Raw genomic sequence first — 18,555 nt, forward strand, 5'->3', positions numbered from 1 at the left:
CATTCTATCCATTTGTGCTACTGTAATCGAGAGCCATGCTTATTCAACATTACCCTTCATAGACATTGGAGAAATTGCATATGCATTTCTCTTTAAATTTTATCATCATGATTGTTCACAGAATATATTCTATTCGACATACATGTATACAGTTTATACAATATAATAAAATTTAAAAAATAAGTATGAACCTGGATTTTTACTTCTATATATTTTAAATAAATGAGTTAAATTGTATAATTAAAGAACAAAGATTCTGACTCATGAAGAAATAAAATTTATTTTTTTCATTAAGAAGCAGTTTTCAATTGTCTTCTTAAAAAAAGTTTTTCTTTCTCTTTTCTTTTTATCAGACAGCTTTTCCAGCATCCTACAGCAAATAAAAAAGTGAGTTTAGATATAACTTAATTAACATGATAATTATAGAAATAATGATTCACTACTTTTAATACATGTATAATTATGTACATATATATCTACAAGGTAAACAAGTGGCATGACCCTCTCTATAATTTTGCCACATACATTACACAAAAGAGAACAAAGCTACTTTATGGATGTGCCCCTCAATAAAAAAAAATGTTGACCTTTTTATTTTTATTATAAATTCATTTATTTTTTTTGCTTGTCAAGGAATTTTTACTTGGTAGCACCCCCAAACTGAAATTGCTTCCTACAGGACTGATGTTATGTTTGTTTTGAGGAGGGAAGAAAAGGCGGACAATATCAATAAGATTTTTTTTAGATTGAAGTCATTCAAATTCTATAGGGCAATTACAGAAAAAAATCTTAGAGATGAGAAAGTGTGTATAGGATTTATAAATTTAGGAAAAGACCAAAACTTGCACCAATGTATAAAGTGAATATTACATTTATTAAAAAGAAATGTTTGCAACGGGACTAAAAACTGTTTTTATACAAATCAAAAACCAAATCAAAAGAAAACATCAAAGTAGTTGAACTATACCTTAAAATAGGCTATATCAAACAAGAAAAGTTTACGTGGACCAAACCAACCATCATCATCATCGTCATTGTTGCCAGCACCATAATCATCCTCAATTAAAGGCTGAAATATATGTAGGTGAATAATAAATAATAATCATATTTTAAGTAATATCCTTCATATGATATAGATGAGTCAGCATTAACTGAATGTGATTGTAAATTTTACTATACAAGTCTAATTCAATTTTATATTACCTGAAATGTTTTCTCCTGGTCTTTAGCAACTTCTTGTTTATGGCCTACTGCTACAGGAACATTTATACATGTATCTTCTTCCTCAATTGACTTCTTCATGGACACTTTTTCATTATAAAGAGTTGACTTTCCCCCCAACAATTCTTTTTCACATGGAGTTAAACTCTCCCTCAACATTTCTTCATCACAGACAGTTGACTTTTCCTCAGTCGTTTTCTCATCACGTGCAGTTGACTTCTCTGCTGACAAATTTTTATCACATGCTGATGACATCTCTGACAAATCTTCATCACATGCTGGTGGTACTTCCTCTGATAAATCTTCATCACATGCAGTTGCCTTCTTTCCTGAAAATTCCTCATCACATGGAGTTGTCTTCTCCTTTGACACTTCTTCATCACAAGCAGTGTCCTCTCCAAACAATTCTTCACCACTTGCAATGTCCTTTCTAAACAATTTTTCATCACATGCAGTGTCCTTCTTTCCAAACAATTCTTCATCACAAGCAGCGTCCTCTCCAAACAATTCTTCACCACTTGCAATGTCCTTCTTTCCAAACAACTCTTCACCACTTGCAATGTCCTTCTTTCCAAACAATTTTTCATCACATGCAGTGTCCATCTCTCCAAACAATTTTTCATCACATGCAGTGTCCTTCTCTCCAAACAAGTTTTCATCACATGCAGTGTCCTTCTCTCCAAATTTTTCACCATTTGCAATGTCCTTCTTTTCAAACAATTCTTCACCACTTGCAATGTCCTTCTTTCCAAACAATTCTTCATCAGTTGAAGTTGACATTTCCTCTAACACTTCTATATCACACACAGTTGACTTTTCCCTTGACACTTCTTCATCACATGCAGTTACCTTCTCTCCTGACAAATCTTCATCATATGCTGGTGACATATCCTTTGACAAATTTTCATCACACACAGTTGCCTTTTCTTCTGAAAATTCTTTATCACATGGAGTTGACTTCTCTCCTGCATCATCACAGGCATTTGACTTCTCTTCTGACAACCCGCCATCATGTGCAGTTGATTTTTCCAATGATACATCATAACATGCTGTCGACATCTTTATCACTTCTTTATCAAATGCAGTTTCCTTCTCTCCTGACAATTCTTCATGGCATGCAGTTTTTTTCTCCTCTGATGATTCTTCATAACATGGCGTTGACCTCTTCCCTGGCATTTTTTCATCAGATGCAGTTGACTTTTCCCCTGGTACTTCTTCATCACATGCAGTTGACTTCTCAAATGAAACTTCTTCATCCAATGCAGTTGAATTTTCTCCTGATATTTTGGTATCATATACTGTTAATTGTTTGGAGATTTCTGTAATGAGAGTTAATTTCTTATCTCCAGATGCCTTTCTTGTATCTCCTTCGATCATTTGTTTGGTGGATTCAGCAGCCTAAAGAATAGTAAAAAAGAAATAGCCTTCACATTTAGTTATTATCAAAATACAGTTATGCTTTTCTATAATCTGAACATTATGATTTTGGTCTTCATTGGCACACCCTATCATCAATTCTTTATTAGAAAATTAAAAAAATATTAACTAGAGCAAAAATGATACACTATAATGTAACTGAAAAATTGATCTTTTACCTCCAGTTTCATTTTCTGTTGTTTTTTCATATAGGACTTTCCATGCTTCCTTGCTTTGTGTTGTTTTGTTTTAATGTTATCCAGTTGTTTTCTGTAAATAATATCAAATATTTTATAAATTGTGATACTACTGTTAAATATTGATACATAAACCATACATGGTAATAGTGTTTGGGACAGTTACTGTACCACACCTGTTGTGATTTTCGCTATCTTTCTTCTCCTCCTCTACAATTTCTTTTCCAAACTTCTTTATCTCTTTTTGCTGCTTTTGTTCTTCCTATTAAATAAAGTAGTACACTAAAAATAACCATGACTTTGTCCGTAGTGTATATCAGCTGTTTGTCTTGGGAAGAAAATAATTCAAAATGTCGTTATAGCTTTTAATTAACAATACTGTAATTTTGCTGGAAAAAAACTACTTCAAAAAGAATAACGATATACATTTAAAAACTTTTATCAAAAGAGGGGCGTTTTTTTTGTTTTGTTTTTTTTTACTGTGATGTAAGTAATTAAACTTCAGTCCAACATAGCATAAGTAATTTATATCTGTACCTCCATACGCCTTTCCTCCTCTTCCACTGCGTCAGACCAGTTGTAACTGAATTTTAAGATCTCTAATTTCGTGTCCTGAAAAAATAATTAATGCAAAACAGATTCTGACAGCATATGACATTTTTAAAAAGAAGGAGGGGGGAAGGGAAGATGTCAATATCTAAGACCAAATAAGGCATTTTGATTTGAAATGATTGTGGGTAGTCCCCATCTTAAATGGTAAATGAAAAATAATTCCGATACTCTATATTCGTGTGCATTACTAGTATAATAGATTTATTTTTATTTAACGATTAAGATAAGAGCGTCTGATTGCCTATTCAGCATATGTGCATGGTACTGAGCTTACCACATCTGTGACAGGGTTCTCTCCGAAATCTAGAACTTCATTGTAGTCCATGGTTTTCATTCTACAAAAATAAAGGACGTTGCGTCAGAATTACAATGTTCTCAAACTTAGAATCACACTGTCCTATCACAAGTAATCTAAACAAACTGAGTATTAATATCTGAGTGGCTTTTACCTCCGTGTCTTGTACGCTCTTTCTGATTTTTGTTGTAGCGATGATTATAATTGTTGCGTTGTAGTAACTATGACGTCACATATAAAATGTAGATACTGCACAAAAATTCTCTACATGTAACTACCGTATACGCTATTCATCTGTTATTCCGCTTTCTAATTCTATTTTTGGAGAGGGAAGGCAAACATGCAACAGCAAATTCACAGTGAAGGGGCAAATTAAAATTATAATAGGTGGAGGAAAGGTAAAATACTCTTCAAAACCAAAGATCTCACAGATTTTTTTTGAACAAAAAAATCCTTAAAAGTTTAAGAATAACCCCTTATTCCTTTCCTGATGTGACATTCAGGAAGCAGAGAAAGCATGTTATGCAGAAATGATGTACATGTTGCATCACTACAAAAATAAATGATAGCAATATTTTATCAATTGTGACAGCTGGTGATTGTATGGTACCTGTTATTAATGTTATTCCTATCTTTCTTCTCCTCCCCTGCAATTTCTTTTTCCAACTTCTTCATCTCTTTTTGTTGCTTTTGTCCCTCCTATTATATAAAATATATTTGGTCAGTGAAAACATCACTATAAATTAGTCCGTAGTGTATATCATCTGTTTTTATTTTTCCTTTAATGAAAATTTTTCAAGATGTAGTCATTTGATACTGTAGCCTTGTTGAAAAAATCCATGTCAAAATATAACATTATAAATTTAAAACTCTCACAAAAAGACTTTTTTTCATTTATAGACATGCAAGTAAAGTAAGTTCGACATAGACATAAGTAATTTATATCTGTACCTCCATACGCCTTTCCTCCTCTTCCACTGCGTCAGACCAGTTGTAACTGAATTTTAAGATCTCTAGTTTCGTGTCCTAAAAAAAAAATCATTAATGCGAAACAGATTCATGAAAGCATATGCCATTTCAAAGAAAGGGTGGGGTGGAGTTTCGGGTATTGAAGAATCTAAGACCAAAAAAAAAAAAAAAAAAAAAAAAAAATCAACCATTTTGATTGGAGATGAAATCACATGAGCATGGAGGCTCCCCATTTTTATTAGTAATTACAAAATAATTTTGCTACTAGTATGATAGATTTATCATTATTTAACGATTAAGATGAGGGTGCCTACACAGTACCTATACATGGAACTGAGCTTACCGCATCTGTGGCAGGGTTCTCCCCGAAATCTAGAACTTCAATGTAGTCCATGGTTTTCATTCTATAAAAAAGAAGGACTTTGCGTAAGAATTACTAGAAATGTACCTCAACTTAGAATCAGACTGTCTTATCACAAATAATCTCAACGAAATGAGTATATTTACCTCCGTGTTTTGTTCGCTCTTTTTGATTTTTGTTATGGTGATGATTATTACGTCACGCTAATTGTTGCGTTTTAGTAACTATGACGTCACAGGTAGATACCGTACACATGCATTCCCCACATATAACTCTTTCTGATTTTATTTTTGGAGGGGATGCAAACTTGTAGAAGCGAATTTCAAAGTGAAGGGACAAAATAAAAAATGATAAAAGGTGGAAAGGAAATGGGGTACTCTTTAAAAAAAATCCCAAAAGTTGAAGAATGTGACCTAATGATGAACATGTATATTTTTATTCATTTATGCATTAATTACATTTCTTCTGTAATAGGTTCTATGTTAATTTTATTGTAGATAAATTCTTTCTCTCCCAAGTTGCTACCATAACCTTTTGGATTCGGCCATCTTTAAAAAAATGTTGCATGCCCTCTCACGACCGACTGGCTAAAACTGGCCCGACTCAAACTTTTTGGACCTCCAGAAAGCAATTATTATTTTTTTTTTTTTACGCATTCTGTAAAATAGATTTTGAAATTTTTATGGGAAAAAAATTTTCTCACCTACCTACCGACCCATTTTTTTATTTTGATTCGGGAGAGGGGAGACGAACATTATTTTAAAGTTGGCCTTACTATAGAGTGATTCTAACTTAATTAAAATACCCAACATATGTCTGCCGAATAAAATCAGCGAGAGGAAAAATTTTGGTTCGGCGGGATTTGATCTCTGGATGAAAAATTGTTGAGTAGTTGTGTATATGAAATTTTACATTTCGTGGCGGACATGAATTCGTGGGACTCTTCATACCTTGAAAACAATGAAAATCCTCACAAGAAAATTTGTGTTTTCACAGTATTTTTCCTTTCAATAAATGTTTATTCAGAACATACTGATTCCTTCTTTAGTACTGAAGTGAGTTTAATTAAAGCTAAATTTATGATATCCAGTAGTCCCGTGTCTATATGTCATTCAAATATGAGAAGATTATGTTGAAATATTCAAATATTCCATACAAGTTAGTTATCGGAAATGCCTGTACATGCCAAAGAAAGAAAATGTGTTTGTCGAGGGGTAAGGAAGGGGGGCGGGTCATACTATGTATTAACATATTTGTATATTTTAGCAAGTTTTTATTGAATATTGTAAATGTTGTAACTACGTTCAATAAAAGCTAGATTTATGATCTTGAGTAGTCCTGTGTCTATATGTCATTCAAATAAGAGAACATTATGTTGAAATATTTAAATATTCCATACAAGTTAGTTATCGGAAATGCCTGTACACGCCAAAGAAAGAAAGGTTGTTTGTCGAGGGGGAAAAGGGGGAGGGTCTCATACTATTTATTAATATGTTTATATATTTTAGCTAGTTATTTGAATATTGTAAATGTCTAAAATTTGGTCTGGTATCCCTTAGGTGTAGATTTTACCTTTCTTTCATAAAGTTCACTCTCATATTTCTAAAATTTAACAAAATATAATATAATACGATTATTGCTGTTTTTGAGGTCAATACGATAATTTAGCCACCTGAGAATTTAGCCATCATCGTATTGACTGAAAAAAAGCAATTATAATTGTTTAGTTATATGATTCAATTGTTAAATGATACGAACTCATTAAGCAGTTCATGCCATCTTACTTGTTTACATTTGCTGAAGTCCTAGTCAAATGCAATGACAGAAGCAGTGTTAAATGAACATAACCAGTCTTATTAATTTGGAATTTTTAAAATCTACTTTAGTTGCTATCTTAGCCAATCAGAGAGAAAGGAATTATTCAATTATATATTAAAATATAATATAATATTGTGTTGTTCATTTAGATGTATTTCTTTCAAAACGATAAACTCGATACAGCAATGGAACGTCGCACCATACGAAAAGAAACACAACTAGCAATTACAGGTGACAAAAGTTGTAAATACAGCAACCATACTCGCACTGTTATCAGAAAACTTAATATTGCATGGAAATTTGAAACTTGTGAAACATTACAGGAATAGAAAATTATTAACGATTAAAATATTATATACACATATCACTTTTGATATAGATTTCGTTTAATTAAAATTTGATTTTTTAATTCTAAAATCATAGGTTAAAACAATAAGATATACCATACATATTTTAACTGTTTTGTGGTGTAGTGTAAATTATACTATAATGGTTTTGGATTTCATGATCCCGGGTAACCTCACTCAACTTCTTCTTTGGAAGTAAAACCCGGGGTCGTGAAACCCAACCATGTTATACTTTACACTACACACACACACACACACCTACACAAAACCGTTAAAATTTTATGGTATATCTATTACTTAATCGATTAAAATATTCCCACTGCATAAGTGAAATAAACCCTTTATATGTGCCTCATACTCAGTATTATTGTATCATATTCAGATTTGGGAAAGATATACGAGGTGCTGAAAGGAAAATGGAACGGACATTTAAAAGTAAAGCAGATATATGCTAAAGAAAGCAATATATTGGGCGATAGATACTTTTATAATATATCCTTATTTTAATTTGCAAAATTGTTAAATTACAATCACCGAAACGAGAATTGTTGAATTAAAAAATGCATTTTATATGGATTGGCCTCTTATTAATAGTCACGTGATGTACTAGGGTATCATTGTTTGACAGTCGCGTAATGTGCAGCGAACGAGGTGGGCGTTAGAAATGTTTGCTTGTTGTTTTACGTCCCTCTCGAGAATTATTTACACTCATGTGAATACACCATCATTTGCCGCTGGAGGGCAGCAAATTTAGACCTATACTTGGCACTGAGGGCCATTAAACAGTGAGGGATGTTTTTTGTGCCAGCACCTACTGCGACACGGGACCTAGATTTATACGGTCTCCGAAGGACCGGTCTCCACGTCCCGCAGTGGGATTCGAACGCGCGACATAAGGTTCAACTTCTTTCACTGCGACTCAAGAGCAAACGCTCTAACTACTGCGCCATGGGTGACCATTAGAAATGTGATGGGATTTGAGTGCGAATTAATTCAACTTAAATTTTGTGTGTAATGTAGGTATCCCAGGTCCAGCAACTCTTTCTATCCTCTATCTTTCTGACCTTTAAAGAAATGTCTTTCACAAAAGAAGTTGAAAATATGTAAAACAAGCAAATTCAAAGAACTTTAGTCCCCCGCTTTCGGTGTCTTAGTGGTTGGGATACCATTATTTATGGCATATTGTAACTGTCTTGTCTGTGTGTCCTTTAAACTTGTACATGTAGATCAAGGTTATGTCAAAAATGATAAACCTTTCTGAAAGGTGTTCTCATAGGTAATGCACATGTGCATGCAAAATATGAAAGTCATATCGTCTTTCAATCAAAAGTTATTACCAATGTAAAAAAAAAATGAAAAAAAACTGATAGTTGAACTTTAAGGTCAAAATCACGAGGTCAAAAACCAGAGTACATTCGGAAAATCTTGAAACAGGTAATGCACACGTCAAATATACATGTCCTAACTTTTCTAATTCCAAAGTTATAAGCAATGTTAACATTTTAGAAAATTGGTCAAACTTCGAGGTCAAAGTCATTGGGTTGAAAATCATAGTACGTTTGGAAACGTCTTGTCACAGGTAATGCACTTATCAAATATGAACGCCCTATCTTCTCTCAGTCACAAGTTATCACCTACGTTAAATTTTTTAAAATTTGGTTAAACTTCAAGGTCAAGGCCACAGGGTAAAATCATAGCATGTTCGGAAACGTCTTGTCACAGGTAATGCACATGTCAAATATGATAGCAGCAGAACTGTAGCGTTATGGTTTTATATTTTAGTCTTTATGGCCAAAGACTAAAATATAAAACCACAACGCTACAGTTCTGCAGCTACAAATATGAATGCCATTCAAAAGTTATAACCAATGTTAAAATTTTTGAAGTAATCTTGTTTGCCATAATGTGTAAATCAAAACCGCCTTTGAGCTTCTGTTGGTAGTTGTATAAAAATACTATTTTTACTGGTAAGAATTACTTTTTTGATTATTTACAAAGTAATTTTTTCGTGGTTGGGGATGAATAGATACTTATCAGGCGCGTAGCTGCCTATACGCAAATACGCAAGTGCGTACACATCATTTGACCAAAGAGAGAGAGAGAGAGAGAGAGAGAGAGAGAGAGAGAGAGAGAGAGAGAGGAGATTCAAAGAAAAAAAATCTCATTTTCATCCAACAAATATTCGTGTTATGAATTATTTTTGTATCATACAGTTTCAATTGAAATTTTATTTTATATGACTGTGTAAAAAAAAAAAATTGAAATCCTTTATCAAATCATTGCCAATTTCCAATAAATCATTCGTTAAATTGTAACTGTTCTTTAATACATTGACATTAATTTTAAAAAATCTTTGAGAAATTAAAATTCAAACACATCGTTGAATGCCATGAATTACTAGTATATGATTAAAATACGTATTTTTTGCTAATAGTTATCAATAATTAAGTATACGCGTTTTTGAACGTTTAAGAAAGAGTCTATGATACCAATATATACCGTTTAAATATTTAGCCTAAACTACAAGTACAGTAATTTTCCATGGAAGTATTAACTTTGCGATAAAACAATAAATATTGCTATATGTTAACTTTGCGTTAAAACAATAAATTTTACTATATGTCTTTTATTTGCTAAACAAACGCTAAATTTCAAACTAGTATCTTTTTATTTTGCAAGAAAATGAGTGAAATATTTGGTAAAACTTAGGAGCTTCTGGGCCCTCACCAGCAGGGACATAGTTTAGGGGGAGGAGGCAGAGGGGTGCCTCCCCCCCCCCCCACACTTATTTCCAAACCTAACCTTTCAATCTGGTAATTTGGTAACGTATTAATAAAATTTTGATTAGTGAAAGTTGGAAAGCACCCCCCCCCCCCCCCCCCCGTTCTCTGCGTATACACTTCACTTCCATTCTGGCTACGCGCCTGCATATATTTATTCATCATTAATTATAATGTTCACAACTGTACAGTGTTGCATGGGTCCACTTTACTGACCAGACTCCCAGTTACTCATAATTGCCCGTAGTAAAACTGATGCCTGCAAGGGTCTTTTGATTCATTGATTTATCATTGGATCTATCAATTTATACTTAATTTATACTTAATCTCAAGTCATTTTGTTTACAACTTTAGTTTTTAACAAGACTTGATAAATCTCAAAATATAGTGTAGTTGTCTCGCGCGCACAAAGCACCCTCGTCATAAGCTGATTATACAACCCTTACTTCCCCGCTGAAAGAAGATGGGCGTATTTGGCGTGTGATCTGCAGGAATCATGTGTACGAAACATTAATAGTTTAATCATATTTTAATTTTTGAATTTACCGGGTGGTAGTAAATACAAAAATTACAATATTGTAATTTTTGTATTTACTAGCACCCGGTAAATTCAAAAATTACAATATGACAGTTTAATAAATGTCCACGATTTGGTCGGCTGACCACATCTGGACCGGTTTTACAAAGTTACGCACATAGGAAAATGTTACATTTAGTTTGAAATAACATGTCAAATTGTAATACTAAGGTCCGCTTATCTTAATAATCAAACTATAACATAGCAATGCTTCACATAACAAGATAATAAGGGTATAGGTAAATGCAATTAGAAGTACACGTGTATATTAAAGATATACACGCTATATAAACGTGATTTTTTATGTGAAACAAAATGATTAAATGATTTGAGAAACATGATGTGTAATAAAAAAAATAATTACTTTCCACAAAGTTTTACTAAATAAGTCGTTGTAATTACAAAACAATTAAGCAAGATCTGCAATTAAGAATTCAGCCTATTCATGAATATTGATGAAGGAAGTGCGTAAACAGTATATAGACACGCATGTCCGCGGGAAATCATAGACAACGAGGTACGTTGCATTTTGACTACGATTTTGAATAAAAGTTAATATTTGTCATTACAGAGTAGATGGTTAATACTGGTTGTTTTCAAAGATAAGTATCTTTAAGCATAAAACGTATGCCATCCATGTCAAAAGTTATTTTGTATACCAAACGGCCTACCTCGTTTTCTTGATGCCATTTTTGTTTATCAATCTAAAAGTAGCGACGGTGTCACATGATGCATGTATTTAAATAGAGGCATTACTTTCCTAGTAGGATAATAAATAATTTTAATTTGAGATCTTTATAATGCGTCCATTTCAAATTGTGTAATTTACAATATTTTTGTAACTTTATTTGGTACACAAAATTAATAAATTTCCAACTTTATTTTTAACTGACGCAAGTTATAGCGTGTATATCTTTAAAGTATCAGTAGGTTGGAAGAATTGCTTCCACTCTCGAGGCAACAGAAGCAAAATTTATCCATTTTCAAATAAATCAGAACAAAAAATTAAACTGACAAAGGAATTGATTGTTTGCAAAAAAAAAAAAAAAAAAAAAAAAAAAAAAAAAAAAAAAAAAATTGCGAGGATCGAACCAAAACATGTTCGACTTCATTGCACTGAGCGGATAACGCATACTACTGAGCTATCATCGTTACACACACAAATTGGATTTTAAAACGACAATGAAGCACCGAATTCACACATCAGAATTTTTTTTGGGAAAAGTTCATTTTTTAAGGTCTCTGGGTCTTTTCTCCATTTCTTACAAATTATTGTTTGTTTCTTTCAATCAGATAGCATACAAATGACTTTTGAAAATCATGGAGAGATGACCCAGAGATAGCAAATTTTTAGAAGAACGTATTTAAAAATGTGACATTTTGTACCAAATGAATCATCTAGCCTATTTTCAAGTTATTTTTTAGCAAATCAGAACACAATATCGGGAAAATATTTCCCTTTCCTATTTCACAGGAATCCGATACATCAAAAGAATGCTAAAACTTCGTGTGACAGAACAATGAAATTTTCACTTTTCAAGTGCGCCCAGATTCCTGCCGAATGCCAATCAAAAGCGCTCTCGTTTTTTTGAGTAATTGATGAAAACTCTTGAGATGGAAAGAAATTAAGTAGCATTATAATTCAAGAAAGACTGATATCACAATTAAAATATGCCAGAGATAAATACATTTTCAAATACGCATATATTATGTATTTTGTGATTTTTTACAAATATAAGTTTACAGAAGAAAATTACCTTTAAGGCAAATATTTTGTCATAAGTTTTAATATTTCAGATCTTGAAAAGTGTAACAGTAAACAAACTCTTTTAAGATATTGGGACAATTTATTATTTGCGATAAATTAAAAAAAATGACAATTCATGTTGTATGTAGTGGGAATAACTTAATTTTTATTCGTGATTTTTTCGAAATTGTACACGAAATTGCCATCTCAATGATATTTCATTGGAATAAACCGAAAAATATATTATGGATACACTTTAAATATTCATTTAAAGTTTGAATCACATTTGGTGGTTGGCTTTACGGAAGTTGAAATTGTATTTAAAAAATTCTAAAATTATAATAAAAATCATTTACAATAGCAATAAAAACGGTATTGTTTATTCAATGGTCCGCTAGGGACACATCTAGATTGATTGCCATAGGTGTTCACTCTTTCTATTTCTCCTACAATTTTCATACTATCTATACTTTGTGAATAGGTTCTGACTGTCGCTTGGAATATTGCATGTCCTGGAGTTGTTTCAAAGATAACAGTCAACTGAACTTCTTTCGTTGAATACTTTTTCTGTGGAATTCTTTGAAGTTTGGCAGAGTGAATTGAATGTAGTCCCAAATTTGTGCACGGTAATTTAGAGTTGAATAATTTTAGATTTATATATATTACTGCAAACCCTGCTGATTTCTGTACGATAGGAGTCTGTACATCTAAAGGTGCATAGGAATAACAAGGACAATAGTTTTCCGATATAGAGGCGTCGTAACAGCTTCTATATTTAGGTATTTCCTGGAAAAGACTTATTCCTCTTGGCAGTGCAGATAACGGTGAAAAATTTTCCCTCTTGAAGTTTTGAAATAAAATATCCTTCATTGTCTCGTGAAGATCAAAGGGAGTTGTCAGACGCATTTTATTTGTGAGCAAATTTTTGTGAATATGTGGATATTTTTGTTTCATACTTTCCGGAAGATAAATAGTTAACAATGGCAGATTTCTTGTGATCATTCCAAGTTCGTGTCTGGCAATGGGGCCATAACGAGGACCGTGGTCACTCATGAGTATCAGAACAGAATTTTTCAGATGTCCGTGGTCTCTCATCCATGTTATAAGGTCAGCTGTATCCTTGTCTGCAAGGGACAGGAAATTTGGCTGATGATGACTTATTTCATTTTGCCAAAAGAAGACAAACTTTCTTGCCTGTCTATACTGCTGAATACACTTCCTACTGTAATCTAAAATAATCTTATGTTGTAATTGATTACCATAACATTTGGGGTCAACTACATTTTGAAGGTCTTCATATGATCTCCCCTTTTTCAAAATTTTCAGAGGCGGAATTTCTCTTGCAAAAAAGAACGTCCTCAGATAGTGGGTATAATTTGGGTAAGACACTATCAAAGGCGGGTAATAGGTGGCCCAGTCTTCGGCATGACAGTCAATATAACCACGCTTCAATACTTCTGAGTATAAAGTATTTTCTGACCGAGAAAATATTGCTTCTGCAATAGTTTTCCCTGTCAAGGCAGCCAGTAGATTTGGAAAGGTGTTATCACCCACCCGTGCATATCCCTCAAATCTATAGGCTTTTAAGTCTTTTTCTAGTACTTCTAAAGTTTTTCTTAATTTCTTTTCAGCGAGATAACGTGACACAGAATCGAAACCAAAAATAAATAAGTTAAGCTGTTCTTCCGATTCAGGCATCAAATGTCTTCCATTTACTTTCGGATTCACGTTGTACAGGAAGTTAGCATAAACAGTGGTATCGTTAATATTACAAGACACATGGATAAAGTCTCGGTTTACTTGTAATGGAAATGAAGAGATATGGAACTCATAAAAGCGTGCCTCGTTGATTCCAAATAAGTATATGATGGAATATTTGCATCGCAGATAGTTTTGATCGTGTGGTGGCCACGGAGCAGCTGATTGGTTGAAGTGAAGAAACCCGGATGAATTGAGGTAAACCAGCTCTGGCCAGGAGTAGCACTTGACATTTCCCGGAACCCAAAAATGCCTTCTGATTGACTTGTCGTCCAATGGTCGTTGTATTTGACACTGCTGTGTATAGTATCCATCTGATATTATATGGTTATATCCAACATAAACCAAACATATCACCGGTATGAAAATGAACGTTCTTCTCAGTAATAATTTAACACTTCTGCTGCAAATGGTGCGCATAATACATGTATAGGTTTACTTTGATAACATCACATTGTATTACCCATTACTCGTGTAAAGTATCGCAAATCAATTCCTATTAAAAAGAAATCATTAGATAAAAAAAGTAGTAGTTGACAATGTTTAAGTCTTACAAAAAATATACAGAAAATCGAGAAAAAAAAATCAAGTCATTAGACAACTAACCTTAGCGTCAACCATGTTACGGCCAGATGAATGAGATTTTTTTTCCTCACCTGTAATGCATACAATATTTATTAAAATCCTCTCTCAAATAGGGCAAATTTTACAAGATAATTACCCTGCTTTCTTTTCCGACCTTAGTATTTAAAAACACTCCATCGATGTTTCATCAAAATGATATGCACACATATAGCGACGTTTCAAATTCCAGGTATGTAGACACGACAAACGTTTCCTCTGTCGTATCAGATAAAAATTTTCAATCTGTACTCAAAGAAATGAAGATAACGATATTAAAGTGGAAAAACTTAGAATAAGAACATCGTACATGAATCTGTTACACGTATTCTCAACAGGATATACAAGCCTGAACAAACTGTACATTGTATGACACGCTCAATTAGAGGGCACATGTATCCGCTTGATCAACTTACATGTACCTAAAATAACTGATAAATATTCACACTTAAATCATTGATTTTTTTAAAATTTTAAATTACCTTTCAACAGGGCACATTTTGCACAACTTTATGAGAATCTGTTCACAACAGATATATGTCTTCAAATTGCAGTTTGGGTCTTTTAAATATCTAAAATTGTACAGAATACCAATCAAACATTGAAGGATGAGAGACATTTTGAAGTAACTCTACAGATTATTTCTTGTTAATTAATTAGTATGTGAACACCATTCACATATAACCAAAACATATATAAAGAGAATTTGAATCTTATTAGTATTTAAAAATATCTTTAAGAAAAAAAATGCAGGTGGGGACAGACGCTTTACCAGTACAAAAGCTCTATTGGTTGTCGATTAGTAGAGCTGGTAAGAGGTTCATGGGCGACAACGCTCACCTGAGTAGCATATACTTTGTTGTTCTTTGGTAGACGATTTTCCCTCTTTATTCCCATGAAAAACTTTGACCCATATTTTTGCCCCAACCTAGCCTTAAGGGGTAACGATTTAATCGAATTTGATTCACACAACACAGGAATGCTTCAATTACTTGCACAGCCTTGCTGGTTCACAGAAAAAATATTTTTATGCCATCTTTAAAAAAATATTTGTTTGCCCTCTTTCGATTTACTGGCTTAAAATGGCCCGACTCAAAACTTTTTAGTCTCAAGGAAATAATTTTTTTTAATTCATCCCGGAATTTTCTCATCCCGTCAACAATTATTTCAATTTTATTTATAGCTTTGATTTTAGTTAATACATTTTAAAATCAGTATCGATTGATGTTGAAATTTTCCGGGGAAAAAATCCTAATATCTACCAATCCAAATCTTGGGTCGGGAGAGGGTAACAAACATTATTTCAAAATTGACCTTAACCATTTTTCATCACAAATACATTAACCGGTAGGTAAAATCTGATCTTCTAGGTAACATCTGATAAACTGTAACCTCCCCTAACCCAAGAATTCATCATCAATACTTATAAATTAATAAATTTTGCAAATAAACTTCGAAACACCTGCATCAATACTTATAAATTAATAAATTTTGCAAATAAACTTCGAAACACCTGCACCAGAGTTCTACTTACTCCTCTTATATTACACTCAGTATAGAATAATGTCTTAAATCTATATTTAGATTTCACTACCATAGTAATTATCGTAAACTTAATTAAAAGTCTACTTTCGTTTTCGCTAAACAGTCGTGAATTAGCAAAAGAGAGCAGTGGTGGTTACGGTTGACTGATGGATCAAAGTTACTCGCAATATTTAATGAAACTTACAACTAATTATCTTTTGATGTTTGATAAAATGTCATTAGTAAATTATTCAATCAAAACTTGATTTAAAAAATATAGAACAAATATGTTGTGATAACTGATTAAAAAAAAACAAATGTGCATATCGCTCTCGTCAGTCCCCGATCTCAGTATTGGCGATTTTCAGAGCTTCATGCATCGGATCGGACCCGATATTAAAAAGAAAAAAATATTTATAAAGAAACTCTGATGGAAATAATAATTTAACTATAAATAGTGAATATATTTATATAAAGAAAGTCTATGAGTAATTTGTTGTGATAAATTAATTTGCGTATTCGCTTCTTTTATCCTGGATAAAGCATCATGGAAACGAACCCGAAGTACAGCATGTATATATACAACTGGTATCAAAAATAAGGTTGTATAGATAATTTATCAATTAATGAAAATATAATTGTAAAAGTATATGCAGTAAAAGTGGGGTAAATATCTCCATTCAAAGTTTTCACAATTTAATTAAGCCAATAAAAAAGTGTGTTAATCAATAAATTTGAATTTTTGTAGAACGTATTAGATATTAGGTCTACAAAAAAGTATAAAACTTAATTTTTTTTCAACCAACCCACCAACCAACCAAAAAAAAACAAAAACAAAAACAAAAACAAAACAAAAAAAAAAAAAAAAAAAACAAAACAAAACAAAAAAAAAAAAAAAAAAAAAAAAAAAAAAAAACCCACGGGTGACATATATCTAATTAAATTATTCCCCTATACCAAGTGTATACGTTACTGCTCCAGTTCTTCTCAAGTCTTGGGATTGTAGTCTTTATCATTTCCAGGACCATCGCCATGGCAACTGAAAATACCCCATCTCCTCCCAATACTTATCATTGTAATATTCATGTCAACAAAAATTGCCAACTATCAAACTGATCTCTTGTAACTCTTAAATTAAAAGACTAAGTATTTTGTACCTCCTTCACCAAACTTACACCTTTTTCCATTTTGACATTGTCAGAGTTATTTGTAAACCTATAGGGTTTGAGACAAATATTTTATCAAGAAAAAAAAAGATAAACATAATTAACTTTTTACAATGTACTTAAGATAGAGTGCATTGACCTATAATCCAGTCGGGATATGAAATAATATATGATATGATATAAGACTTTTCCGTAAGAGTAAACAAACCTGGTAATCGGATTAAGGACAGTGTAAGCTACCAGGATGTTTATATCTTTCTTGGGAAGTCGATACAGGAACAGTAACGGAACATTGCTAAGAATTATCTTAATATAATAACGTTTGCACAATACTAAGATGTTGAACTGAAGCTTATTAAAGGAGATGGGTGAACAAGGCGCGCAGAATGCCTATAGCCTCAGATAAATGAAAGTCATAATCATTTTTGTTTTAATTTCATGAAGTTCTCACTATTGAAATTTATGAAATTATGATAAACAAAACTTTTCTGAGGAAAAGTTTCTCGACAAAAATTATTCTGTTATTAAAAAAATAATGTGGTATTCGTGGGGTTCGAACCCTAGCAACAAAAATCCTGAGTATCATTTTCCTTTGAGACTAACAAGCTAACCACTGCGATACACACCTCCTGATGAATGTTGTCAATTAAATCATGTTTGTGATATGACCCTTGACTAAGTGGACTTCAAGTATTTTTCGGAAAGATGCGAATGTTGTGTCATAAAAGTCTATTTATAAGGTATAGTGGGTCTTTGCTCCATGTTTTTGTTAACCAGAAATGTATATTTTTACGCAAATTTTGAGGATAAACTTTAAAAAATATGGAGCGAAGACCCACTCATATCGAAAAATTGTTTTAGAGTAAGAGAAAATGATCCTTTTCGCACTTTTTAGTGTGTCTATGCTATTTCATAGGCAAATAATTTCAATCTTTGTGAGATTTTTGCAAATTGTGGAGATTTTACATAAAGTATACTTTAATTTAGATGAAATATCAAAGAAAATTTTGTCATAATTGAGATTTAATTTTTACACCTTCATGTTTGTCGCACAATAGGCATTGCGCTCTTTTTTTTTTTTTTTTTTTTTTTTTTTTTTTATAAAACTCCACGATTTTGCCACAATTTATTATATAACTTGTTTAC

The 18,555-nt window shown here is 32.4% G+C and overlaps 2 protein-coding genes across 2 annotated transcripts; both read right to left on the bottom strand.

Annotated features, from left to right (window-relative positions):
- Nucleotides 1-261: 261 nt before the first annotated feature.
- LOC133182672 (golgin subfamily A member 6-like protein 2) lies at nucleotides 262-5,113 on the bottom strand. Its single transcript, XM_061317525.1, has 10 exons — nucleotides 5,054-5,113; nucleotides 4,693-4,767; nucleotides 4,352-4,440; nucleotides 3,721-3,781; nucleotides 3,372-3,446; nucleotides 3,011-3,096; nucleotides 2,817-2,907; nucleotides 1,204-2,619; nucleotides 968-1,069; nucleotides 262-370 (listed from the first exon to the last, which is right to left on the bottom strand). Exons 1-10 carry the CDS (start codon nucleotides 5,111-5,113, stop codon nucleotides 350-352), a joined length of 2,076 nt encoding a protein of 691 aa, XP_061173509.1. The 3' UTR covers nucleotides 262-349.
- A 7,381-nt stretch (nucleotides 5,114-12,494) lies between these two features.
- On the bottom strand, nucleotides 12,495-14,979 carry LOC133183625 (uncharacterized). Its single transcript, XM_061318560.1, has 3 exons — nucleotides 14,838-14,979; nucleotides 14,705-14,754; nucleotides 12,495-14,594 (listed from the first exon to the last, which is right to left on the bottom strand). Exon 3 carries the CDS (start codon nucleotides 14,516-14,518, stop codon nucleotides 12,689-12,691), a length of 1,830 nt encoding a protein of 609 aa, XP_061174544.1. The 5' UTR covers nucleotides 14,519-14,594; nucleotides 14,705-14,754; nucleotides 14,838-14,979; the 3' UTR covers nucleotides 12,495-12,688.
- Nucleotides 14,980-18,555: the final 3,576 nt, after the last annotated feature.

This window comes from Saccostrea echinata, unplaced genomic scaffold, assembly GCF_033153115.1.
Source record: "Saccostrea echinata isolate AGI-Se365-2 ecotype Australia unplaced genomic scaffold, CSIRO_AGI_Sech_v1 ptg000009l, whole genome shotgun sequence".
NCBI classification, from domain to species: Eukaryota; Metazoa; Mollusca; class Bivalvia; order Ostreida; family Ostreidae; genus Saccostrea; species Saccostrea echinata.

Coding starts and splice junctions, on each gene's coding strand:
- LOC133182672 (XM_061317525.1), bottom strand. CDS start 5,113: ATGAAAACCATGGACTACATTGAAGTTCTAGATTTCGGGGAGAACCCT. Junction 4,768..5,053: donor AGAACCCTGCCACAGATGCG/GTAAGCTCAGTT, acceptor TTTTTTTTTTAG/GACACGAAACTAGAGATCTT. Junction 4,441..4,692: donor AGGAGGAAAGGCGTATGGAG/GTACAGATATAA, acceptor TTTATATAATAG/GAGGGACAAAAGCAACAAAA.
- LOC133183625 (XM_061318560.1), bottom strand. CDS start 14,518: ATGCGCACCATTTGCAGCAGAAGTGTTAAATTATTACTGAGAAGAACG.